The sequence below is a fragment of the Pieris brassicae genome, chromosome 2, assembly GCF_905147105.1.
Source record: "Pieris brassicae chromosome 2, ilPieBrab1.1, whole genome shotgun sequence".
NCBI classification, from domain to species: domain Eukaryota; kingdom Metazoa; phylum Arthropoda; class Insecta; order Lepidoptera; family Pieridae; genus Pieris; species Pieris brassicae.
The window spans coordinates 3,867,779-3,894,019 of NC_059666.1; the positions used below are offsets into that span (position 1 = coordinate 3,867,779).

Genomic DNA, 26,241 nt, shown 5'->3' on the forward strand with positions numbered 1-26,241 from the left:
AATGCATTAGATGTACTAATTATAATATTAGGGACCAAGTCATAGGCTCTTAAAAGTAGAAGATTCTCAATATTCATTTATTATATATATATATATATATATATATTCATACTCGGTGTATTTGGCTATGACCACTATCAAGGTGAGAACAGCACTCAAATGTGTTTTTCATTGCTAAGATGTTGACTATTATAGCTTAAAGCAACACCTTGCTTGGCTAATAAAAACAACCAGATAGATCAAGTGGAAGTCTCAGCGACTTCAAAACTTAACACGGCAAAAATAGATGCGCTGGGCTGGACGCATAGCCAACTCCAAAGGCTTCCTTGCTGTTAATCACGATGCTCAGAGAAGAGCTACCGACCTAAGAGTGACATTCACTACAGCCACGGTAAGTGTGAAGATGAAAAATATTTAAAAGGCTGTCAACGCGCCCGTCTATAGGTGTGATATATGTGTCCATATGTGTGATATATGTGTCCATAGGTGACGTATCACTGAACAATTTTTGTTGGCGAGCTTGTTCCTATTCTAATATAAAATATGCAAAAGTTCACTGGTGATTTTTAATCGTATACAGAACCTACTTAAAAAGTTGAATCAAGGCCAGGCAACATTAGCAAAGAAAACAGTTCTACTGTTTTCTTTGTTTAATTGTTATATAAAATATAAATAAGGTTAATTATGTACTAAAAGCATTGTCAAATAATTTAACAATATAAATAGATATGCATATCATGTGTAACATTTTTACAAAAAAGGAACACTATGATTATAAATTGTCTTTTTCTGAAAAAGTAATAGGTATTGTAAAATGAGAATATAGCAGTAATATTGCACAATATTTAATGTTTGTTTATCGCTGTGATAAAAAGACAGATGATTGTGTTTGTAAGAACGCTATTAATTTTTGATTAATTTAGACACCACTATTAATTCAAATGTTTGTCTAGGATTCGCTTATATTATATTATATATATATATATTCACCCGGCATCAAGCAAACAACTAACTAACTAACAATTTCGCAAGTAACTTTGGTGCAAAGTTAGGGAGGCTGATCATTTGTATCTTTCAAAGAGGCCTTTGCATACTCCATTCGTATTTAATGAAAATTTGAAAACGTATCTCAACGGCAGTCAAGGCAGTTCTAAATCCTAATAAAAATATTGTGGGGTAGATGAAATACTAGAAATATTAATCATTTTCAAGCACATTGGAGCATTCTACTGCATATTTTATTAATCTTTATTTGTGTTATTATCTGTAATCTGTCATGTAAGTATGAATGTTTGATGTAGAATAGTATAATTAGCATTACCTACGTAACTAAAAGTTATAATTAACACACAAAATTGAAATGAAGACGATTATTCAAAATATTGTAAGTAAAAGTAAACAAAAAAATTGTATTTGTTGTTTTGTATTATTCAAATCCTTATGTCGAAGGATGGGTTGACTTAATTTTTTTCATTATAGCGTGTTATCCGACAACGACGCGAAAATATACTTTGCATAACTGCTTAACTATATTCATCGCAGAAAAAAACTATTAATCAATAATTAAATTATAATATTAATTACATAATATTATCGGTGATTTATGGAAATATGATGTCCGTCCGCTGGCTTATTGATGCCCTGATTTTTGATCCGCATTTGATGGTATTGTCCGCTAACCCGGTATGCCCGTAGAATATGTACCAAAGTCACCTTCATTGTCATCATCGCATACACTTTACCTGAAAAAATACAAAAAATAATAAGTCTTGTGTATATCTAAAGGATAAACAATTTTTTTCTATTTATTTATAAATAGACAGATTTAAATCAATAAGTTTACGGTTTACGTCTTTTTAAACGTATGTTGTGAATTCCTTAAAAAAGATTTTAACTCCTATATTAACTTGAATTTTACATGTCCATGATATAGCTATGAAATTTCACTAACTTTCACACATTCACACAGACATTCATTTTAAAGATGTGTAGACGTTAATATATTAGCTAGTCATTTAATCAAATTAAATTTATAACATACTGTAAATAACGACAAGTATATCCTGTTATAACTTAAACAATCTTCATAATATGACGAATTTCAAACGCGAATTCAATACTTAGGAATGTATTTAAATTTACCAATACAATTCCTCCTCCCGTAGCCGAAAACTCCATAGGTATTGGGATTTTGTGGTAGACGGGTGGGGTCCAGCCAGCGTTCGGGTGAGAATTCGTTGACGTCCTTACCCCACATGGGGTGATTCAACACTCCATATAGCGACACAACGCAGAGATGACCTTTGCGGAGGACTGCGTTTTCTAAACATAGTATTATTTTTCAATAACTGACAAACAACACTAGGCCTAGTACTATAAGTAAGTTTAGAGCTAGAGTTGAGGGCAATGCCCCTACCAATGGTACCCTACGTAAATAATTACGTAAATAAAGATAATTGTTTTTATAGTTTAACTTTTCACTACTTCTACTTCTTTATGCCCGTTATTTGTTGATAAAATTATTCCATAGATTCAAATATTCAAGAATTAAAAATTTGTTGAATATTTTTGAATACGCTCTTACACAAATTGAATTTTTTTTTCTATATTACAAATACATACATTTTCAAGCAGACTGTCAAAACAATAAATATCAATATAAAAACGTAATTATTGAAAACCGACATTCATCAAAATTAGTATATTGTCGTAGTATATAATATGCTTTATAATATATAAAATACTGCCAGTAATGAAAACTGATGAAGGAAGCAGATTCACAAATCACAAGAAGAACACTTGTATAAACTCTATTTTTATAAATAAAATGTTCGTATAAATGATACATACTAAGCTGCATGTCTTCAGTAATAATCCTCCCGGTCATGGGAACGACAGGACACAATCTCATTGTCTCTTTGAGCACGGCTTCCAGATACTTTAGTTGTGACATGTCTTCTTTCGTCACGTCCCGGTCTAATTCACCAAGCACTTCTTTGATCCTACGTGACAAACATTTATAAAATACGATATATTTGCCTGATCATGCGTAGTGTTAAAGTCTTGTACATATAGTTGGAAAAACTTTAGAAATAATGTAATGATACTGGCAGGCTTATTTGCCAAGAACGATTCTTTAGGCGCTATTAATATAACATGTTCACTCTCAACCGCCCAACGCTTTGTTTGAGTTTATACTTCCATAATGAAATACAATAATTAAATAGCAATATTTGCTTTTATATTTATTCTACGACAGTTTCACTGTCGCTGTCGCTAACCCCATATTTATTGGGAACCTCATTAGTATTTAACGTTTAAATTACTTAAATCCTATAGTAAAGTTCTCCATAGATCAAATTAAAAGGACTATTCGTGAATTCTATGTGGCTGTCAATCCCAGTTGCTTCCAGTTCGAAATTTCCATGGCTTATTAAAAATAATGACTGCGGCTTCAGCGCCACCACAAACAAAAACTACTCACTCTTTGAGACATTTCTCTTGTACATCAGGGTATGTCCCAATTAGCAATAGGCAGAAAAGCAACACCCCCGAGCTGGTTTCGAAGCCAGTGAGGATGATATTATTCATTTCCTCTCGAATGTCCTGTTCACTCAGTTTGCTCGTGAGTTCTAGCAAACGGTGTAGGAACGGCTTGAACATAGAATCTGGAATTCGTATATCAGTTAATGGGGAGTGTCTCTTATGTAAACCCGATTTGCGTCCGCTTATATGGTATAGGTCTGATCTTTAGTAAGGTTGAGTTTAGCAGTGAATCTATCATCTAGAAGGCTGGTAATTTAATACGAAATTAACTTACAAACGGTAAAATGAGGAACTGAACTGCGGTCATCCGATTTTATATTACGTCTCCCTTACCAGTTTCTATCGTCATTAAAAGTATTTAAGTTTAATTTAAATGTCAAAGTTAAACTTACCAGAATTATTATTATTAATTTCTTTGTATCCTTCTCTTTTTCGCTTTAATACCTGTAAAAAAGTATTTCTTCATAAAATTTTATCAGAAAAACAATTTTTTGTCTCATATATAAATTTTAAATATCGGAAAATTTTAATAATCCATTTTGGTAACTTTTATATATTTTTTTGCCAAAATTACTCAAACAAAACTCTTATAACAATAATTGAAACTAAAACTCATAGCGAGATGATATTATTTGACATTTGCCTTTACTCAATAAGGTAACTTAGGGAACAATTTCTTTGAAATCGATTCAGAAATATTTGGGTATTCTAGTTAAATAAATATGAAAATTATATCGTTAATTTGTATTAATTATTTATTACAGCATCACAATTTGTTTAATACTATACTAAATTCACTTCACCGTGAATGTTTTCTTACCAGATTAGTCAAATCGTGGGTTATTTTTATATTACGGTCCTCGGCTTTCTTTAAATTGGACATATTGTATATACAGTTGATGTAAAGCAATGGGTTCCTGCCCCTATCCATTAAGCTGCTGAGGACCGTACGATAGGCCATTAAACACTCTTCATTGAACTCATTCTGGTCAGTAATGTCAATTCCCGCTGTTGTCACTGAAAATTCAACGAGACATTAAAGCAACTTTTACACTGTTTATCTTGTAATGAATATATACAGTAACACGCCCGTGACATATAACTAAAAGAGTGTTTATTACCATGATTATTATGTTTTTAAACATAGTATCTTTAAATAGGCTGTGTTTGCGTGGAAAAAAGGATAAGACATAATTGGATAGTCCCAAAACAACCGCGAACGGTCTGTAATAGCAGTTCGTTCGCGGGTATCCCACGATGACTATATTTTTTACTGTGTACAACATAATTTAATTATAAATATGGATGAAGAAAGGTGTACGTTCTCCAACTTAAAAGAATGACCCTCGACCTGTTTAATCATGACTGGCCAAAAGTCCCAGTGTCTAATAATAATAATAATTTATTGCAAGAATATTGTACATAAAAGTACAATAGTAGGTTCGCATATTCTGCCACACACAACGGCGCGCAAATTTGTACTTATCATATCACATGTTATTAAATTTATATCAACTCACGCAAATAATCATTTATTGAATAATACATTTTTTCCAAAAGTAATACACCAAGTCGACTTTTAAAGTCTCTAGTCGGAAGATCTTTTAATTCTTTTGGTAAATTATTGTAAACCTTAATAGCCATACAAAAGGTGTTTTTCCTAAACAGTTCCAGATTGATTTGGCACAGCCAATTTCTCCCTATGTCTACTTCTTACTTCGACTTCTACATTCTATATTAAGGTTTAGAAGTTGTATATACCCATAGCGATTAGAATTCCTTTTTTACCGCATTTAAAGGTATGACGACATCGTACTTATTGTAGCGATATGTCGATGAAGGATGGTGCTTCTAACCTAATGGAAGGATCCTCGAACAGTCTAACCACGAAAGGTTACGATGTCATCGCACTGATTGCAGGGACATATAAGATTTTTAATGCAAACATTATGTTTACCTTATTTATTGCTAGTCTAATTATAGTAGTAATATATTCATTTATTTTAATGTAGTAGGCATTGCATTTGGTTTTCTATGTATATGTATACTCTATCATTAATGTAACATTTAAAACTATATAAAATGTAACGATTTTTTTATATAACGTATTTTGACTGCTTTTAAGCGCTTAGCACAGGAACCTTACAACAAACAGTTTCCAATGTATTCTTCTCTAAGCAAAGTTGATGATCAAATGACCCCATGCCAGCGTAGCTCCTCCAGCGCTCCACCAGCCGTCGGCTTTGCGAATTAAAGATGACGATAAAACTGTCCAGCACTTGCTGATTAAAGGTCGGGTTTATAATTTTGCGGTGCTCCTTCCATACTGAAACTACAATAGTCACGTGAAATACTGTACTTAAGCACTTTATAAATTTTCGCCACAACCTTTGGTTTGGAGGTTTGGGCCTCAGATTTTAAATTGTTTCAATATTACCTTTTTTTGTGATTGGAAATATATATTGTATGCATGCATTTCCATTTAACCTACACTTTATAAAAACTGAATAAAATTAATAAATTATGTTGCTATATGTAAGCACTTTGGTATTTTAATAGTATATTTTTTATATGTATGTTTTAATAGGAAATTATTTTATGTATAACATGTCTCTTATTGAGATTTTGGGACATACACTTGTCATTCCTTTAGCTTCTAAAATATTATAATTTTATTTTAATAATTTTACAAATATCTTTCGAATTTAGAGCAGTGCCATTAAAACAATCGTTTTTACATTGAACTCTGTATGCGTGTACATCAGTTGTTATACATTAAATCATTATAATGTATGTTTAACCTTTAATTAATAAATGTTCATTTTATTGTTACTACGTAGCTTACAATTATCGAATTACCTCCATTACACTACACTTTTTATCGCAAAAATATGCGCTTTGCAATATGCGTCGTGGATGTAAATTCATATCATAATAAAGCTTGGGTTTTTTGATATGTTTTATGATCATAAAACGAAGAAAAAACATAAGGAAATCGGCACGTCTTAAATACAAAAATCACCTTGGGTCAGGCATGTGTGTGTATTAAGAATAAATATCAATAAAAAAAGCACAGAAATGTATCTACCCCATATCCCATTGTGGGAGTAACTTTGCATCGCTTGTTATTAATATAATAATTTATCGTGATACTATTTCAAAGTATTGTAGAGACGAAATAATTACCTGGACTGACGAGTAGACCATTCCCGAGAAACTGTCTCGAAAATTTCTTCATGATCCCGGGACGATGCAGGCTAGAGCTCATCACTTTGCTGCAGTCATCGGGATCAGTTATTACTGGAAGGTCACAGTACTATGTTTTTCAAAAACATAAATCTAAACTCGTTTATATTTTTAAAGCCAAGTAGTTACAGCCACATGTCGCATTAAATTAGTTAAATCAGAGAGTTAATTGAATCTCTAGACAGTTAATTAAATGTCGATATTCAATCAATTATCATTTTGATTTGAATATAGCAACATCGAAAACGTTTAACTATCTGTGTTAACCGAAAGCCAGCGTGTTGATTAACAATGTAAAACAAGTTGGTAAAACAAGACTCCGCCCTGATTATTTCATTTGTTATTGTTATTTCGGTGTGATCGTGAAGAACTGAGAGCTTGGAAATTCCGTGTTTTGTTTTATTGTAAATGGTTATGTTAGTCTTGTTGCCTAGGAACGTTTAGGGAACTCGTTAAACGTTTCGTTCACTCACTTGCCTGACGGAACTTTTGCGACTTGATTGAATATCGATTTTTTAATTAACCGTCTAGAGATTCAATTAACTCTCTGATTTAACTACTTTACTGCGACATACACATACAATATAAAATATTCCTATTTTATGAAAACGGACTAGCGGGTCACCCAACAAAACACATCTAAGAAGATCTATCGGTGCACGAAAGTTTATGAACGAAATATTCTAGTTAAAAGTTAGTAATAATAAAATGTTCCCTTTATAAACGTAAACATTGCATCTGCTTCATACCGCGTTGTGCTAAAAAGCGAAGATCATAAAACTTCGATTGAGTTACGTATTTTAATTAGCGTTCCTTCTTGTGAAACAAAGAGAATGGATTTGATTTTATCTACTCAATAACAAGTCGCGAGACAATGTATTTTGTTTGGTCATACTTCGTACGTGATTAAACAATAATTCAGCCCTTTAGCCGAGAATACTTTGCGACAGAGCTATTGAATTTTTATTAATAATCGCGGGAAAGAGAGTAAGTCTGTCATTCCCATACAATTTTATGTTATGATTAAATCCCCTGTTGCTGTCCATAGACAAATGACGAGAAATGAATAAAATATTCACATATATTTTCTCTTCGTTTTCTTTAAGGTATGAAACGCTGCTAATAGACGCCTGTCAATAATGATGCTTGACTACAGTCCTGTGCTACTGTACTATTTAATTTTATTTTGAAATACGAAAGTTATTGTGCACGGTAAGCTCTATATACATTCTAGTTTATAACTTACCATAAATTGGTATAATGCCAAGGTAGAACATCACCACATCACCGTTTTCAGTTGAAAATATCGACACTTTCTTTATTTTCTCCCATACCTCTGAAAATTGTAATCAAATTTGAAAAATGTTTAATGTTTTATATTCTCTAAGCTGTTTCGTAAAATAACCGTGATAACTTAATAATAATAATAAATTTTAATAAAATGTAAAATTCATTATCAAAGTTGAGAGACCAAAGATTAATTAATTACGTGTCACTTGTGGGTCGTGTGATTGGGCCCCGAAATGAAATTGAAGAATGCGACCTAGGAACCCAGAGGGATTTGAAGCAGACTATATATTTGTATTAACATTACTTATTATTAAGCATTTAAATATAGATACGTAAATGTAACTAAGCAGAAGATATTTCTGCTTCATGCTGGACAAGAAGATTTTCTTGTGTGACACTCGCGGACTCGGTTTAGGAAAACATCTTGAGGAAAACGGGATGACTTAGACCGAAAAAAAAACCTCGTATGTCAGACTTGCCTATTAGAAAAATCAAATGATCACGAAACAGAGACAAAAATCTAGGACCAAAAAGGTTAGAACACCAATGTTTATACTTTATAGTATTAAAAAATTATCGTAGTAAATAATAAACTATAAATTTATATTTTAAATAATCTTACCTATAGTGCTACCCCAAAATAGTGATATATTACCAAGTAAGGGTATTCTACCGGGATAGACCGGCAGATTACCCGGATACATTCGCAACCACAGATATACATACAAACAGAATATCGCCGCTATCACCAGCAACCACATTTTTGAACCGCACTTCCTGGCGCGAAAGGAAGCACTGAAGAAAATAATAAATATATTTAAATCCGTAACAATATTCTCTTAGTAATTAAAAGTATTTTATGAAACAAATAACGTGTGTTGTGGCGAAGAAAACAGCACGGAATGATGTTTTAACATTTTGTGATTTTTAATCGAAGGACTTATTCCATATTAAATATTGTATAATTGCTATGAGGATGTTTGATTCTGAGATCTGCCACGATCAATATTTTATATTGTTGTTTAAATTCATGCACTTAATTACTATTTTATAAGTGTAACACGTATTAATCATAGTTTTAATTGATTTAACCAAACAGCGAATGATCCTGTAAAGCTAGTTTGTTTTTTAAAGGGCAACAGGGTCATCTGATGAAATAAGCGAAAACGTAGCGGCGTGAGTCCGTCCTTGGTATATTTCCTAACAGGATCCTAGGAAGGTTAAGGTATTCTCATTGATCTAGTATGTTCGATGGTATCAGGTTTCGGTTCAAATCTCAAATGATATCTCTAATTATGGTATCAGTGATGTATATAATTATTACATTTTCTTTAAAACCTGAATTTATAGACTAGCGTAAGAACACTTTCGTCACAACTATTTCTAATAATATTTATTATTTTTATGCAAGTTATGAATTTGATTGAATACCCACGGGCCTCGGATGAATATGCAGGTACTGAGGCTATGTCGGAAAAGGAAGCATATAAGACTTATGTAATAGAAAACTCTTCACTGATAAATTATATTCTCTATGTAGTTCTTGCATACATCTTTAATAACTGAACCGGTCTGTAAACATTTTCAGACGTTAAAAAGTATCTCAGATTAAAATTGTAATTATTCAAATATTTTAAAGGACACGACTTTCGCTTTGTCGCTAAACCCTCAGGTCAGTAACTATCAATGAAAAAATATATATTTTAAACATTTTTATGTGAAATAAAATATAAGAAATAAAAATTGCAGTTTTTTTTATATTTTCTTAGGTTAAGATTAAAAAGGCATTAGTTTTTACATGTAAGTTCAGATATATGTAATATTGTTTACTCACTCAGGTGTAGGAATTTTTCACGCTGAAGGTGAAGGTGAGAGCAGTTACGTGTTCCAATTCCACGACCAATTCTAAAGTGAGAGCTGGTTTTAAATAATGACATAATTGGTTTTTGCTTAGCCAGTTTTAATGATCACCATATACTTTTGAACGGAATTTTTCAGTAGTTATACTTCATTGATGAATAGATGATTGAATTGTTTTAGCTAAGAAGTTTTTCCCAAACATTATAATTTCCTTTACGCATGAAATAGAAGTGTGATTGTTAAAACGTGTAAGTTCTGGAATACATTACAGGTTAATGGTATACTCTGACCTATATGTTTTAATCATTGTTTTCGCAAACCATATTATGGACTAATATTTTCATGTACCTACGATCCTTAGGGATGTGTTACGAATAATAGCAAGAGTTACGGATTTTTTTAAATATATATATGAGATTATTTAAATATTTTTTTTTAATAAAATGTAGTACTCTAACTTTGTAATTATTCTTTTCCAGACAGACAGAAATATATAAATAAATTTTATGGATCAAATAAATGCCTTGAGAATATGGAAAATGTTTATCACTCAAACACTCTGCTTCTTATATTATTTTTTTACTCAATGCAAACTTCCCGAATGCTACTCTCATTTCAGGAAGCTGAAACATTTTTTCAGGCGGCTACTCAGTAGGAATCCTGCCTAGAGAGTTCTCGAATATCGTTCGAGAATATACCTAGGGGATACATAAGTGAGCCGAAACGAAACCAATGAATTCAGTTTCGAATCCGATTTCAAGAGATAAACACCGTATATATATATATAACGAATACCATAAAGTACTGTGTAGTGCACGTAATTCCCGTTCTATTAAGTGTAAACAAGTTCCTAGTTGTTTAATTCGAGAAATAAATCCTTTAAGAGATCTACGGCATTTTCTATTCGATCCCCTAGTTTGTAACAATATGATAATACTTACTGACTATTGCGGTATACTAGGAGTCAAAAATAAAACATCTTTATAATTTATTAAAAAAAACTTTATTGTTTATTTATTCAGAAATTTGATCTGAATAAGTCAAAGGGCAGTTTATTAAATTGAATTTTATTAGTCAAAGGGCACTAATTAAATTCAATAAATTGTTTTCATAAATATTTAAATATTCCAGCAGCGGCATCAATATGCAATGACATACAAGTTTTTATTATAATTTTACGGATAAATCAATACGTAGGTAATAAAAGTATCGGAGGTGATCAAGTAACAAAGAAATAATTGACCACAAAACATAATTTTTTATAAGTGTTTAACATAGGATTTAAGTTAACATAAAAAAAGATGATGAAAGGAAAAATATACAATTATGGGCTAGTGCGCAATAATCGAAGGACAACATATAGTTGAAATATATTGAAATTTATTTTATTATTATTAGATGACTTTTTTTCACCATAATCTTAAGAAATGTAAAAGAACTTCTCATAGAGTTAAATTATAGCAGTTAACTTCACTAGATTTTAAAACATTAAAGATTTGTTTGTCAGGATTGATTGTTAAAACTTTTTAATAACGTGATAATACAATTTTTAATGCTAATTAACTGGGTATTAATACTGGAGTAAAACAATTTGAATATGTAATTTTGATTTAAGTATTTTAATAACTGAATATACAGCATAAGGGGCGGCAACGCACTTTTGACATTGGTTGTGGTAACTGCCTATTTTCCCCGTAGGCGTATGTCTTTTAACTAAAGAACTACTAGTCTACGTTAAATTTTTGCAACAAAAATAATTCATAAATGCTGTTTGTTGTTTGTTTTTAGAATATTTAATATTTTTTTAATTCAATACAAATTTAACATTGAGTTTAAGTAATATTTAAAATGTGCTTAGAAAGTAATCCTAAGAAAATAACTTAAAAATATGAATCCGAAATTGTAGTTAAACATTTCTCAATACAGCTTTTATGTATAAATAATTCTATGAAAAGGTTCTTCTTCACGAAGTTCTTGAATAACAACATCACGTAAACTAAACAAATTACCAATTCGTAGCAACATTAACATCCTCTTTACAATGTAACAATTTGACAGAGATGAATCGAGATTCATTTTCTATTCATAAGTAGGTTAAAATAAAGCAGAAAAGCTAAGGTATTATCAGGGGATCTACATACCAATTTTTACTCTTCAACATTAGCTAAATGTATGATTTAAGTATTTCCTCCCTGATATGAAAAGTTGGAATTTTGTATCTGTCTAAGGCATTTGGTTAAAAAGTACCTAGATTGTACTAAGATCAGTTTAGTATTAGTAATGACATATATATATATATACACAATCACATATTTAAATTTAATTTATTGATTGAAGAGATTTTTGCCTTTCAATCTATCGAAGCCACTTAACAAGATTGCATCATCTGTTAAGTAGTTTCTCCAGAACCTAAATTTATTTTTTAATAATAATGAATCTCAATATTTTCTTTCACATTTCAGTCTATTGGAGCCAAGTAAAAACAGCAAATAACCAAGAAAAATACTAATAATATCACTAATCAGTCTTTGTTAGTTGGCAGCGGCCCCAGAGCTGTCAGAATTATCCTCAGCTTTTCTCTTACTGGCGTGTTTACTCTTCCGTGGCGGCCTATATTTCTCCCATTTCTTGTGATTTAAAGTATCAAAGTCATCGCAAAAAGTGGCAATGTCCTTTAAATATGTAATTAAATGCAGTAATTCCTCGTCTTTGTCTCTGTTTAAATGCGCTTGTCTGAAAGCGCGGATCTTGAGTCCGCTCTTTGGGTTCATAATAAAGTTTCGTCGTATATCGTCCAACATTATTGTGTTTTTGGAGCTGTATTGTGGATATTTGCCCCAAATTACGCCGAGGGGTTTTACCTGGAAATATGTTAGCTTGTACTTTAAATATATAAAAATTATTTTAGCATAAGCTTTCCGATAGTGTGTCAAATATTTCTAAATGTTGAATGTCAGTTCCTTATGGTACAAATGCATTATTTTTGTTTTGTTTTATTTGTATAGTTTAAACAATAAACGATGGATATGTTGCTGTTTGGATTTTCTTTTTGAATTTTAACTATTTGATGCCACAACACGAAAAGCAGCAAAATTATTCATTGAAATCTATATTTACTACTTTGTAACATAAATACAGTCTAGGTCTTTTTTTTACGTTGCATTTTCCGCCAATTCTACGTCTGTTACTGTTAAACATTAGACGGAATTTCTGTACTTTCAAATATTACGTAAGCAGATTAGCAGCAATTTATTCCCTCCCTTTCACTTCAACAAAAGTAAGCAAAGCCTTCGTAAATAATAGTAGATACATAAACATATACATTTTTTGTAGGAATCCTCTAAAATGCATTTAGTTTTAAAGCATAGACAATGTGTGGGACAATAATTTACTTTTTTGCACATATTGTGCAAAAAACTAAATTATTACTGTTGACGGAATCACCGAATAAGAAAATCAACCTCCCCCTATAGTGCTTACATAATACTTGAACAGCCCCTTTTAAATGTAAATAAGTTTATTAATACTCACGTCAATAGTTCCATATTTGGGAGTATGCACAGTAATCATAGCTAAGTAGTCCAGGTAGAACATGATCTTGTATTCCGGGTGCACAGATACACCAAGTAGTTTCATTTTCTCCTCAATCCACTTCATTCCAGTGGCAGACCAGATAACAATATCATAGTCTTTGTAGGCTGATGTTAAAAATTCGTGGAGGAATGGCCGCATTAGTTCAAAACCTGGAATACAAAATGTAAGTTACAGCTTGATTTCTTAATAAGGGTTAATTTCATATATACTGTATTACTATACTATCCTCAGGGTAAGAAAACCTTCTACGTGACTAAATTTCAAATAGATATAGGATCTTAAAATAGGGCAGTCATTGTTAGCCATGTTTTTCTTGTAAGTAATATGCCTAATTTCTGGATATTACCAATACCCTGTTATTAAAAATATACTATAATTATAACAGGTATGGAATCTTTTGTTACTTACAATCTTCAGTTACTTTGGAAATTATCAAAAGAGATTATTATTTACCATATTAAATATATGAATGTTATTGTATAAGGTAACAGTGTGAATAAATAAATAAATATTATATGTAAATTTGGAAAGACATAAATAATTTTTATTGATATTCTTATTATAGTGCTTAGTGTAAGACTTATATTGCTCAATTAGTAGAGTATTTTTCAATACAAACCAGTTTCAGCGACAGATCTGTGGTCAAACAATGTGTAGTCTATGTCCAATACTAACAGCTTTTTGCAGGGACGAGGCTCGTTTAGCACCTTTATTTTGTAGTCTTTTACTCTCTTGTTTATTTTTGCTAAGTATATCTGAAAATCATACAGACATAAAAAAAGATATTTTTGAACCATAATAAACTAGTATCTTAGATACTTATATGTTTAGTTATCACTTACTATGTGACTAGATGTTTAGTTATAATAAACTATAAAAAAAAATTTATAAAAAAGAAAACCAATTTTATGATTTATATATTTATATTTGAGTTTTAAGTTAAAATAAAAAGTTGTCTTTAGAGTTTTGAGAAGATATACCTCCTGATTTTCTACATCAATTTCTTCTTCCTCAATATCCAAGTCATTGACCACTTCATCGCCAATATCTGGTTTTGACATTGCACCCTCAATAGCCTCTTCTAACGACCCCATCATCATTATTTTAAGGTTTTGCTTAAGATTTAATTCTGATAGAGTATAATTGTCAGTGGCTACCTTGCCTGAAACATCAAAAGCAGAATATCATTTGTTGATTGGTAGAAGAACTGTATGCAAAGATAGCATAATAATATTAAAATGAAATATTTACACGGTTGAAGTTTATTTATGTTAAAATAAGTACGTGACTTATTGGTTATTAAAAACAACTGCTTTGATAAAACATTCGTTATGTTTAGAAAAAACATTAAATGTAGTGTTTTTTTAATGAACTCGTAGATACTATCCATTTAGATTAAGTTACCTTGAAATTTAACGTTCAAAAGCTTTTGCCTTTCCGGTCGTACTCCAGTGGCATTTTCGATGGCCACTTTCAACATCGCAACTGAATCAGATTGAGCTAATTCTGGTAGTTCATATTCTTTTCCACTCCACTTAACACTCAACTTTATTGAATTATCAATATCACCCATTTTGCCATTTAATAACTAAATGTAATGTTGGGATGCAAGCTTAATTTCTCTAATATAAAAACACTTTTGACGGAGCTGTCCACTGATGGGTTTTGTTTTTCATTTGACAGATTCTCAATTAGTCTACGACAGTTGAAATATCAGTAAAAAATGTCAACTATCAACAGATTTAATTAGCTGGGAGTTCGAAGAAACACAAATGATAAATTAAGCTTCCTTATATATTATAAGGTCGATTAGGTCTCAGAATACTTAACTTGCTAATTACGAGAGCAAAGGAAAAATTATTTTTTTATGAGGCTTTTTTTAATGAACGTGGCCAAGGTTTTGCTCGTAGTTTTGTCTACTACTCTACTCTTTATTTATCAAAACATACTTTAAATTAATGAAAGCGATATTATGAAGACTTATTTTCTAAATAACACGACACTGTAATGAATTTTTTGTGCTAGTTCCATATTCTGGATCTAGATATCATTAATAATCTTTCAATATTACACAAGTCCTTAATTAAGCAAAGTCCACGCTAATAAACAACTAATTTACCTGCACTGGTTATATAGTGTCTTCTTCTTACAAACTCAAGTCATTATTCTTAAAAAATGCCTGAATCACGTTAACTTTATATATGGTGACGAGTTGACTCTGTAAACGTTGTTCTGCCAAATAAATATTCCATTCAAACGTAAACTCGTAGTAAAATATTTTAATATATTTGTATATTTGAAATTCTTAGTGGCAAATCAATATTATTACTATTATAAATTGTTGCTGGCTGTGATACACTGGTACTAATTGATGAAGGAAGGAGTGATGACTCATATCTTTCCTATTTTCATAAGTAGGTTAGATTTATCTCTATAAAGCTATCTTCAAATACAAATGTGGAGAAAAAGACCAAAAATATTGTGAAAACTATTATAATACAGAGGTAAGCAATGTACAAATAAAGATTCTTAAATAATTAAATTAGTTATTTAACTCTTCCTTACACAAATACAATCCAATAGAAATAACCAACACAAAAAGCATTTTTTATTACAATAAATTATTACTTGAATGTAAAGGCGATCTAGCTTTGTTATTACTACTCATTCGTTATAGGCGACATCTTCATCCTTTACTTTATCTTCAATAGCGACTACTTCCTCTAAGTATACGTCTGGTTCAAAGTGCGGATTCAAAGATTTGCTTTTTATGATTTCTTTGTAAACAAATGCTGACTTTCTTGGAGTTCTTGATCGGTCAGGGCTCGAAAAGTCTACCTCATATAGTCCAAATTTTTCACTAAAATTGACAATGCACAATAAGTTCATCTGTTCGATAAAAATTCGACGTGCTAATTTGGATTTTTTTTAATTAGGTCAAAATGGTTGATATTGATTACCTATATTTAAACTAGCAGAAAATTGATTGATTTTAATTAAACTTATATTACTACTAACTATTTATTACTTACGAACACTTTGATTATATTATATTGCATATAATTATAAGTGTTTATACATTGCATGCCAGTACCTATTCACTGAATACAAGCCATCGCATGCAAGTGCCTAAATATAGAGCTCTATAGAACTATAGAGATATTTTGTTCTTGACAATGAATAATGAGTAATTAACGAACCTATAGCCAGCCATCCACTCAAAGTTATCTATCATACTCCAGACGCAATAGCCACGCACATCGCAACCTGCCTCTATAGCATCCAATAAAGCTGAGAGATAATTTCTCAAGTAACGAATTCTATCTTCATCTTGCAGACCTCCTGCTGTTGACCAACCGTTTTCTGTTACGTAGATTCGTGGATTGTCGTAAAGCCTATTCACTTCTAATAGTAATTTGTAAAATCCCCAGGGTACTTCCTGAAAATAACGAAAGTAGTACTAGATACTAAGAACTTGGGAAAATTGGAAAACGAGTCTCCAATTAAATTGAGAAATCGGACAAAGTTATTAATTCTCCCATATTTAAAAGATGTACAAAATTATCATAAAGATATACAATATATTTGTGCAAATATATACGTAGGAACAATTATTAAATTCAATTAATTTAAAGCAGTTGTTGTGCGAACTGTGATAGCCTAACAAAAGCCGCTTATTTGCCGTATAGCTTCCAAATATTACGTTAATAACTAATATTTACGAGAAATTTGATTGTCGTTTATTATTTAAACTCGCATTCATTTTCATTATTAATAATTTATATGTGTTTACATAAAATCAGTAAAATGTATAGTTAAATGAAACTATTGATACCTAATTGAATGATTGTCTTCGTGTAAACAAAGAAATATACTACATTCATACTCTATAGTCTATATAATCTACTAGCGTTTTTGTCAGTTGTCTTTAGTGAATAGACAATTACCATAATATCATGAATCTGAATTGTAAATAAAATTAAAATTTTAATAGGAAAATCTAGCAAAAATAAAAGTAATTATTAAAATGTGATGTTTTTAAATTAACAGTTGACATAAACTGAAATGTAAAAATAATACACTGAAAATGGACATTACAAGTTGCCCATAGCTACACAGCCCCTGTTAATATTGTAATTATTGATTGAACACATAAAAAATATTTTTTAAATATGTCGGATATCGAACAATCTGCATGCACTGTCGTTATTCCTACTGAAATCCTTTTGAGTATTTTCCGATATCTTGCACCAAAGCACTTGGCTACTTGTAGATTGATTTGTAATCGTTGGAAGCAGATAATTGACGATGTGTCTCTCAGTGATAAGTTCTGGTATCGATGCTGCAAATCTGAGTTTCCTTCGATCTTTAATCAAGTTATGTATAAAGCAAAAGCAGGCATAACATGGCATAAAATTTATCGATCCTTATATTTATGGTCTAAATTCCTAGAAGCCTCTGAAACGGTAGATGAATTCGCATCAGCATCAAATATTTCACAGGAAATACGCGATATTAAAGTTCTCAGAGATGGCTTGGTAGCTGTCCACACTCGAGATGGAATCAATTACTATGACTTGGACACACTTAAGTATTCCACTAAATGTAAGTCTATAATTGGTAGTTACACAAGCTATTCAGAAAATGACAACTTTACTATATACATTGATATTAGTAATTGTCTTATTGTTGTCCGCAAGAGAAGACATCCAGGGCAGGAATCTAGAATAATTATAAACAATGTACAAAAATTTCTATTGAATGATATTAGATTGTTTTATGTAACACATGATAATGAAATTCATATGTGTAACTTAAGTACAAATGACCTACAGTCATTATTCTTAAAGAAGTTTGAGGAACAAGTGATGACTTTAGGTTATAGCAATACCCTTAATGTGTTAACGTATGAAAGAGAAATTTATTCCTTAGTAGATGGTATCTTCAAATTACAATGCAATATAGAAATAGTTCCAAACATGCAACATATATTGTGGAAATACAATTTGCTGGAAAGAATGGACTGGAGGGTCTATATACAATGGATGTATATTTTAAATCATACAATTCAACAAATCCTGTTGAAAGATATGTTAATAATATATCCATATGGTGATGTGTTTTTTGTTGGCACTACATGGGGTGTTTTCAGAATTTACTACAAACCATATGTAGATGGTGAATTTGACTTGTACCACTCTGTACCAATTAAGCAATATAACTTTGCTGAGCGTTCTGATTGTCCTGTGTTAGCAATGAGTCCAATTTTCCAAATTGATGTGGTGGAAACTGAAGATGGGCATATTGTATTGGTGGCAATGCCAAAGAAGATAGCTGTTTTATATTATACACATGTGTTTAAGCAATCACCAACCTGGCCTGTGTTGCCATTTATGGAAGTACAAGATGTCACAATCAAAAGTAACTGATATAGTAATCATTTTTAAACTTGCTTGTAAATTTATCACATTGCAATAAAACTCGGTACTAAATTTTTATAAGATCTTGTAAAGTTTTTTAATGTTTATATTAATTCATTTTTTAAATTTTAATATAAACAAAATCCAAACCAGTCTCATTATTTTGTACCCTTTTGTATCCTTGATATTGGAAAGAAAATCTATTATATAAAATATAAATAAAAAATACTATACAAAATAGCTAGGGATTCTGACTTTAACTAACTAACATTGCACCTACCTGCAACCAAGAAGATTCAGCTTGAGGCCAGGTAGGGTCCTTGACAAATACAGTGCCCATGTCATCCATATAAGATGGGACTGCATACATTCCTTCAACAGAGGCATCTCTATAGACTAACTTGCTTGTATAGGTGTTGAGTGCGAGAAAATCTGCCGACCCTCGTATGGTCATAACTTCAGCTGCTGTAAGCTCTGGGAGACGCGATCGTTTGAATCCTTGCTCAGCACTTTTTGCTGCAATGTTTCTTTTCATTTCAATAGGAAAATCTCCGTCTTTCGAAAATATTGGATTAGTATATTGACCCCACTAAAAAAATATTTAAACAAATACAATAAGGAAATAAGAAATAGTTCCTAAATTTTAGCATTAAAAAGTAGCCATCATGATAAAGAACCATTCATATTTTCATTTTAGTTTTTAATACAAAAGAACTGAACGAATTTTCGTAATTGACAAAAGTCTTGATTCTTAAAATTTATATGTCCGTAGTTGATAGTTTGTTTAATTCCGAGTCGATTGTTTTTATCTTAGATCTAGGACATGCAATTGTTATTTACGTAACCGTTATCTAAGAACGTCTTGAGATCATTTTATCGTTACTAAGATTAAGTTTATCTCCGCATTATATATATATATATATAGTATACTATATTCGATTCTTTTGGTTCAACATACGTATTTTAAAATATGTATGCGTATTTAATAACAACAACATGTTTACATTTGTAGAATGTTTACGGATTTTCAAAATGTATCCTAATATTATTATTGCGCTATTTTTTGAAAGTAAAATGTTAAAACTGCAACTATATAAGAAAAATTGTATATTGTTTATGGCATCAATCCGTATCAATTATTGTTTAGGTTCCGGGTTTCGGTAAACGAAGCCAGGAGTTCCGGACTTTGTACGTTAACATTGAAACCAGAGGCGTTCAAAAAATTCATGACTTACGTCAAATTGTCTAGCATCCAACGCAGCTTGTTGGTCCTCCTCCGAATCTGAAGCTGGTTCAGCCCAAGAAAAGCTAATGGCGATACCCACTGTGCCATTTTGCCGTTCCCTATAAACCTCATCATACAGGCGGTATGCCCTTGCGTGAGCCAGCAGTACATTTTTAGCGCACAAGTACTCGGCAACACCACTCATATTCACCATTGGTGCTTTTTTGTCTGATCCGTAACCTATTAATGTTTAAATATTTCATAATTATATATATTACGAATCTAATATAACCATTAATAATGTAATGAATGAATTTCAAAGTTATCTTACACGCCTAGGCTACGACTACTAACGAATGCCTGTAAAATCTATCGTATTGTACATATACTTGCACACACATAGACTGTACATGTACTATAAGTAAAATATATGAACTTATAGATCAATGAAAACTGCCAACATAAAACACTCAATTAGTGCTTAAAGTTTTTGTCTCGTTGTGCGTGCGAATAGTGGAACTGTAATAGTATCTTATAATAAATCTATCTGCCCTTTACCCCTAAATATTCGGGCGTTTCACTAGTAATGAGTAGGTATAGATTTTAAAAAATACCTTCGTAACAAATCTGTTTTGGTTCATTTATAGTCATCCAATATTTAACTCTATCGCCGAAATGCTCATACAGTACATTAGCGTAATCCGTAAACCAATCCACTATCGCGGGATTGGCCCACCCCCCTAATTTTTGCAGCTCCTGTGGTAGGTCCCAGTGATAAATCGTCAAAAACGGTACTATATTGTTTTGTAACATCTCATTAATCAAATTGTTATAGTAGTCAATTCCTGCTTGATTGATATTATTAGAAAAGCCACCAGGTAGAACTCTAGGCCACGAAACGGAGAATCTATAGAAGTCTAAACCGAGTTCATTCATTATTTCAACGTCACGCTTGTAGAGGTTATAGGAGTCTGTTGCGACGTCACCGGTGCTCTGGTCTCTAATAGGGGAAGGATCCATGTGGGTAGCAATATCCCATATTGAAAGACCCTTGCCTGGAATGATAGGATAGCGTGGTGTAGGTATATAGAGATTTTGCTTTGATTTGATTATTTTTTATCTATATTCTGGGGTACAAAAAGGGTTCAATAGGACAGGTTGAATTTAGAATTTCGTGTCTAGTTTTAAAATATGAAATTGACAGGTAGTTATTGGCCTAGCGGACTTTAATAATTTTGGCTGAAGCCGACTAAATTTTGTAGAATTTAAATCATAGACTATACAGAAAACATTATACATCTTACCATCATCAAAGGCGCCGCCCTCGATCTGATACGACGAGGTAGACGCACCAAATATAAATCCATCAGGGAAATATCTCACTTTACTCTTTGGTGAAACTCCATTTATTCCGATACCAATATTTACTATTATACTAAAACGAGTTTTTATTAAATTAGAACGCTATTTTCCTACGCACTTTAAAGAGGATTTTCCTACTCGTGAATTGCATGTTGTACAAATTATTTTGTGGTATGTATATTATGGCTTTTCTTAGACCAATAATGTTAAACAGTTAGTATTAAAATTAATTGCAAGTATTATTGTAGTTGTAAATGCGTATATCTTATAGATGTACTTTCATAGTGAATTTAATAACGATGCTAAATCGAATTCTGTTACTAATAGAACCATTATTAAATAGAAAAATCTAAGGTCTCAAAATTGCTTAAGATAAAAACGAGCAGAAAACATTATTATGTTACGTTATGTAATTTAATATTATTAAATAAAATTTAATTGAAATGTTTCTGTATATTATGTTATACTTACAAAATCAAATAATATCTTCGAAACATCACGGCGTCCGGATACACTGGAGACTAGATTATGAATATTATTTTCGCACAAAGATAGTACGATAACACTCTTAGAAGACCATTAGGTTATAAAAAGATAATGGTATCAATCCGATTCACATTTAACTAATATAATTTCATGATTTATTGCTATTACATTTTTAAGCTAGGTGTTTTATGCAACTGCGGCGTTTAATTATGAACAACACTGTTTTCAGTGAGATCATATTCAGTACAATCGTACTTTCCAAACAATAATTGTTTTCAGTTTTACACAATTCATATTATTAGTTTTTACGTCATAACCATCTGTTTTTTCATATTGTCTTTCCATCTCTGGCTTTTTTGTGAAGTCATAGAAATATTTTCGATTGCATATATATATACATATATATATATATACATATATATATATATATGGTCTTTTACTTTTGTTTACTTAAAATGAACGACTGAGACCTAAAAAAAATTGGTAGATGTCGGCTAAGGTGCAACCACCCAAGTTCTTAAGGCTTACCACTTAACTTCAACAGCGATTCTGATTCCGAAAGAGGTTTCTGGTTTAGGACCACGTATTTATCAAGTTTGCTACATCAGCGCCAAAACAATTTGCCTTTCGCCGTTGTTGACGGTTTTGTGTTTAAGGCAAATGTCAGGTAGTGAATTCGCTAAAGTTACGATGTGGCTTGGTGATATGACTTCAACAATGCATGTAATGCATTGTTAATTTAAATACAATTAATTATTAAGGCCAAATGCAATTGAAATGGTATAATATACTGGTTAATCATTTCTATGATACAGATAATTTATTACTACAAGTCATTATTAACGTAGCATTTAGTAGCCGGACAGGCAAATTTCTGTTTTAGCAATATTAACAAACTATATAACACAGTTGGGATATTACGACGCTTATAAAGTAAATAAACATACAACCAAATATATTTCAAATCAATTAAACAAAACATTAAAACATCTACAACGTTGAAGACGCTGACAGTATTTATCTGAAACAATATTATAGAAATGAGTGAGAGAGAAAGAGAAAAAAAGAGAGTAATTCAAAGTAGACATCAATCCCTATTAATAATACATTTACACCAATGAAGGTAAATATATAATATAGCCAGATATTTCTACTATTCTAGACAATAATTTGTTCTTTAAATAAAAAAAATCGAAAATTTGCAGGCTATAATTTCTATAGAGCACTGGTAATCTGTAACTTTCAACAGATAGCATTTGCGTAAGGGGAAAATGGCATATATAAAACGTCAGGATCTGTATCGCTATCATTCTGGCCGAGCTACGCTATTCTGGCCGAGCTCGTAAGTTCGTAAGTATCGCTATCATTATTGGAAGTACCAAATAGCGCAGGCAAGAAACTCCGTATTTTATTTATTATTTATTTATTGTATAAGTGTTCTTGATATAAAGGAAGTTGGTGTGGTGGAAACACAAACTGTACACAGTTAAATGAGATTGCTAAATATTACAAACACATTAGATTTGTCGTACCGGAATGTTCTATCATTCCTTTAGGTTGGGCAGTTCCCTTGAGAACGTGGAGTTTCATCAGATTGTGTCCTCCCTAGCCCTTTATTTCCCTGAAAATTTTACTTAATACATAACTGCCAAAAATTAAATTATACTGTTCTATTTTAATATTATTTTATTATAAATTGTGAATAAGCTGATAAAAGAAAACTGGAACTATATGATTTATTATTATATACCTATTATATTCAATGTGATATGTCAAAACCAGGTTCGTTCAGAATATTCATATTTACAACAGATTGTTTGCGTAAGCTTAAACTTAAATTACACCGTTTTCATATGATCAATTTCTTACTATTTTCCTACCCTTTTATTCCTCCTATAAGAACTACATTTTTTGTGATACATTTCCACATTTTATTAAAAGCTAGATTATTATAAAACGTGTACCTTTGGCCGAGCTGACTCATCAAGTCGTTTCATTTTGCGACCTGAAAAATAATATTATTTACAAACTCCGTGATCTGATTTCATATTTTAAAGCATTTACAATAAAGAGCGTACTAGTTGTATGAATGCAACAATATCTAGGATACGACGCGTGTCTCATGTATGTGTGTTTATAACATTGTTGTATTTTTGAAGTGAAACTTCTTTATAGGCGTTGAAATTTTTTTTTGCCGTCACATTTTTCGGTTACGCGTCACATTTTCCCGTTACGCGCCATCTTTTTCTTTTCCCTACCACGGTTTATTCGAAGGGATTCCAAGCCATTAATAACAAAAATATAATAACGATAACAATGATAATAATAATTCTATTACAATCGAAGAAATTCTATAATCTTAGTAGTAATAAGCTAAAATGAAATCATTGTTTTCCATGCTAAAATGAATAATAGAACCTTTTTTTTAAATTGTATCTAATTTAATGTTATATAACCAATTTCTGTAAAGTTGCATATAGTAGATCATTTTTCGAAAAATAAGGTCATAAAGAAGTTTCACTTCTTACTTGTGTACACTAATACACGCACACATTTTTATTTATAAAATGTCATAATATGAGACTACGTTCAAGACCCAGACCTACCTACCCGAATGTGCTTTAATTTCCAATTGTTTTATCGTGACAATAATACCATAACTAATTAACTGATACGGTGCTGAAATAAAAGTATATGGTAGTGGCTTACTTTTAGGCATGTTTCGTTTTGCAATATATTTGTAACCTTCCTGTCCCTGAAAGAATAAAATCATTGTTACCATCTTCAGTCTTCAGTTAAAGAAAACAGCTGTATAGTAGAGACCATTGATAATCTTTTGAGAATTATTATTTATCATAATAATACACATGTATATTTTATTATTAGGTCTTAAACAAACTTCTGTTACAAACGTTTTAGTCCCCCCAAATATCTATTAGGTCGCTTCAGTTAATTTCATATGATATAATGTTATGTACTTACTAGATTATATAAAATATCATTTGGATTATTTATTATTGTTAAGCAAGCACAATTCAAAATACCTTTGTGTTGAGAGCCACGAAGACTTGAGGCGTGAAAAGTGTCGACGAAAACAATTCATTGTAATATTTCTGGGACTGAAATAAACCTACGTTTACAGTTATCATTTATAAAACACAAATGCAATTAATATGAACGAACATACCTCCAAAAGATATCTAGACGGTGACAATATATCACAGGTTTCTGAAAATACATCCTAAAATCAGATTATTCATTCATACTAATTCATAGGTAATTCCTTGTTCATTAACGCGTTTTAAGCCTGTAAAAGCTATAGAACATAAACCTCCCATTTCAATTGTGGTGCATTGCTGGGAAAGATGTATACACATGAACATTCTTTAAACAATTTGAAGACCCCCACCGGGACTCGATTCCACAGTTCCCAAAAGAAAATGTCTAATGGTCCGTGGAAAATCAAGGTGATGCGGAATCACACTTTTAAATAATGTATCAAAAGATTAATTATTCCAAAATTTACAATTTCAGTTTATGAAATCTGACGAACATTTTGTAATATAAATTGTGATTGAATTGATAATTTGTTATCTTTTTACCGCGATTTCTTACCATTAGGTATAATTTGTGCGCGACTCAGAAACTTGACAAACCGCCGATCAGTAGTAACGCCTTTATTCTTCTTTCTATGTTCACACTTCCTACAGTCACCAGCCTCTTCTCTTTTCTTTTTCATAGGCTTCCGTTCATTCAAGGGGCTCCACCAGTCTTCTGTCAGAGTGCTGACGTCACAGAGCCTGGTTTTGTCTGTACTTGTGCCCTGGTTGGTCTTAGTTGTGACATTAACTTTGATTTTCTTAACACGTCGGATGGTAGTTTTCCTTGGTTTATCTTCAATATAGTCAACTTCCAAGCGGCTACAGATTGTTGTGTCAGTTTTTGTTTCGTCACTGAACACGGAACTAAAGCTTCTACAGAGAGATGTGTCGGAGTAAGTATCTTCATTGGTAATTGAATTTCGATCCGTAAATCCTGCAATATAATGTCATACTTACAGGCCAAAAGCATACCTGACGATTCATTTATATAGATATTCAAATAATTAAATATCAATAATAATAATCTGTTAATGGGTAGCTGAATTGTTTCTATCAAGAAAGAAGTTGAAAATTACAGAGTTTTTATAAGCAGTGATATTTTATCGGAATA

The 26,241-nt window shown here is 31.4% G+C and overlaps 5 protein-coding genes across 11 annotated transcripts in view; 1 reads left to right on the plus strand and 4 right to left on the minus strand.

Moving 5' to 3' along the window:
* Nucleotides 1-1,552: 1,552 nt before the first annotated feature.
* On the minus strand, nucleotides 1,553-10,148 carry LOC123720713 (cytochrome P450 4g15-like). 4 transcript variants are annotated; one of them, XM_045677437.1, is made up of 12 exons: nucleotides 9,917-10,148; nucleotides 9,518-9,654; nucleotides 8,705-8,877; nucleotides 8,039-8,128; nucleotides 6,733-6,846; nucleotides 5,693-5,878; nucleotides 4,367-4,563; nucleotides 3,939-3,990; nucleotides 3,485-3,668; nucleotides 2,851-3,002; nucleotides 2,143-2,322; nucleotides 1,585-1,742 (listed from the first exon to the last, which is right to left on the minus strand). In XM_045677437.1, exons 3-12 carry the CDS (start codon nucleotides 8,841-8,843, stop codon nucleotides 1,591-1,593), a joined length of 1,446 nt encoding a protein of 481 aa, XP_045533393.1. In that variant the 5' UTR covers nucleotides 8,844-8,877; nucleotides 9,518-9,654; nucleotides 9,917-10,148; the 3' UTR covers nucleotides 1,585-1,590. The 4 variants fall into 4 exon arrangements, with proteins under 4 accessions (XP_045533394.1, XP_045533393.1, XP_045533396.1 ...); XM_045677438.1 differs by lacking the exon at nucleotides 9,518-9,654 and having other exon boundaries at nucleotides 1,553-1,742; XM_045677440.1 differs by lacking the exons at nucleotides 8,705-8,877; nucleotides 9,518-9,654; nucleotides 9,917-10,148 and adding an exon at nucleotides 8,415-8,520.
* Nucleotides 10,149-10,993: 845 nt separating this feature from the next.
* Nucleotides 10,994-15,363, minus strand: LOC123720565 (ubiquitin-like domain-containing CTD phosphatase 1). The gene is made up of 5 exons (XM_045677230.1): nucleotides 14,941-15,363; nucleotides 14,517-14,698; nucleotides 14,156-14,291; nucleotides 13,474-13,685; nucleotides 10,994-12,803 (listed from the first exon to the last, which is right to left on the minus strand). The coding sequence occupies exons 1-5, from the start codon at nucleotides 15,107-15,109 to the stop codon at nucleotides 12,474-12,476; spliced, it is 1,029 nt and encodes a 342-aa protein (XP_045533186.1). The 5' UTR covers nucleotides 15,110-15,363; the 3' UTR covers nucleotides 10,994-12,473.
* Nucleotides 15,364-16,070: 707 nt separating this feature from the next.
* Nucleotides 16,071-22,229, minus strand: LOC123720247 (myrosinase 1-like). Its single transcript, XM_045676785.1, has 7 exons — nucleotides 22,015-22,229; nucleotides 21,486-21,616; nucleotides 20,796-21,236; nucleotides 20,192-20,421; nucleotides 19,237-19,545; nucleotides 16,737-16,975; nucleotides 16,071-16,396 (listed from the first exon to the last, which is right to left on the minus strand). The coding sequence occupies exons 1-7, from the start codon at nucleotides 22,038-22,040 to the stop codon at nucleotides 16,201-16,203; spliced, it is 1,572 nt and encodes a 523-aa protein (XP_045532741.1). The 5' UTR covers nucleotides 22,041-22,229; the 3' UTR covers nucleotides 16,071-16,200.
* Nucleotides 17,469-19,097, plus strand: LOC123720248. Its single transcript, XM_045676786.1, has one exon. It carries the CDS (start codon nucleotides 17,709-17,711, stop codon nucleotides 18,963-18,965), a length of 1,257 nt encoding a protein of 418 aa, XP_045532742.1. The 5' UTR covers nucleotides 17,469-17,708; the 3' UTR covers nucleotides 18,966-19,097.
* A 721-nt stretch (nucleotides 22,230-22,950) lies between the features above and the next one.
* LOC123719953 overlaps nucleotides 22,951-26,241 on the minus strand; it is a 29,712-nt gene continuing 26,421 nt past the window's right edge. For all 4 annotated transcript variants that reach the window (XM_045676297.1, XM_045676296.1, XM_045676294.1 and 1 more), the window contains 7 exons: nucleotides 25,645-26,064; nucleotides 25,217-25,257; nucleotides 25,074-25,148; nucleotides 24,739-24,784; nucleotides 23,994-24,034; nucleotides 23,562-23,650; nucleotides 22,951-23,050 (listed from right to left, as the gene is read on the minus strand). In XM_045676297.1, the coding sequence (XP_045532253.1) occupies nucleotides 23,582-23,650; nucleotides 23,994-24,034; nucleotides 24,739-24,784; nucleotides 25,074-25,148; nucleotides 25,217-25,257; nucleotides 25,645-26,064 (692 nt within the window). In that variant the 3' untranslated portion in view covers nucleotides 22,951-23,050; nucleotides 23,562-23,581. The remainder of the gene's footprint in view (nucleotides 23,051-23,561; nucleotides 23,651-23,993; nucleotides 24,035-24,738; nucleotides 24,785-25,073; nucleotides 25,149-25,216; nucleotides 25,258-25,644; nucleotides 26,065-26,241) is intronic.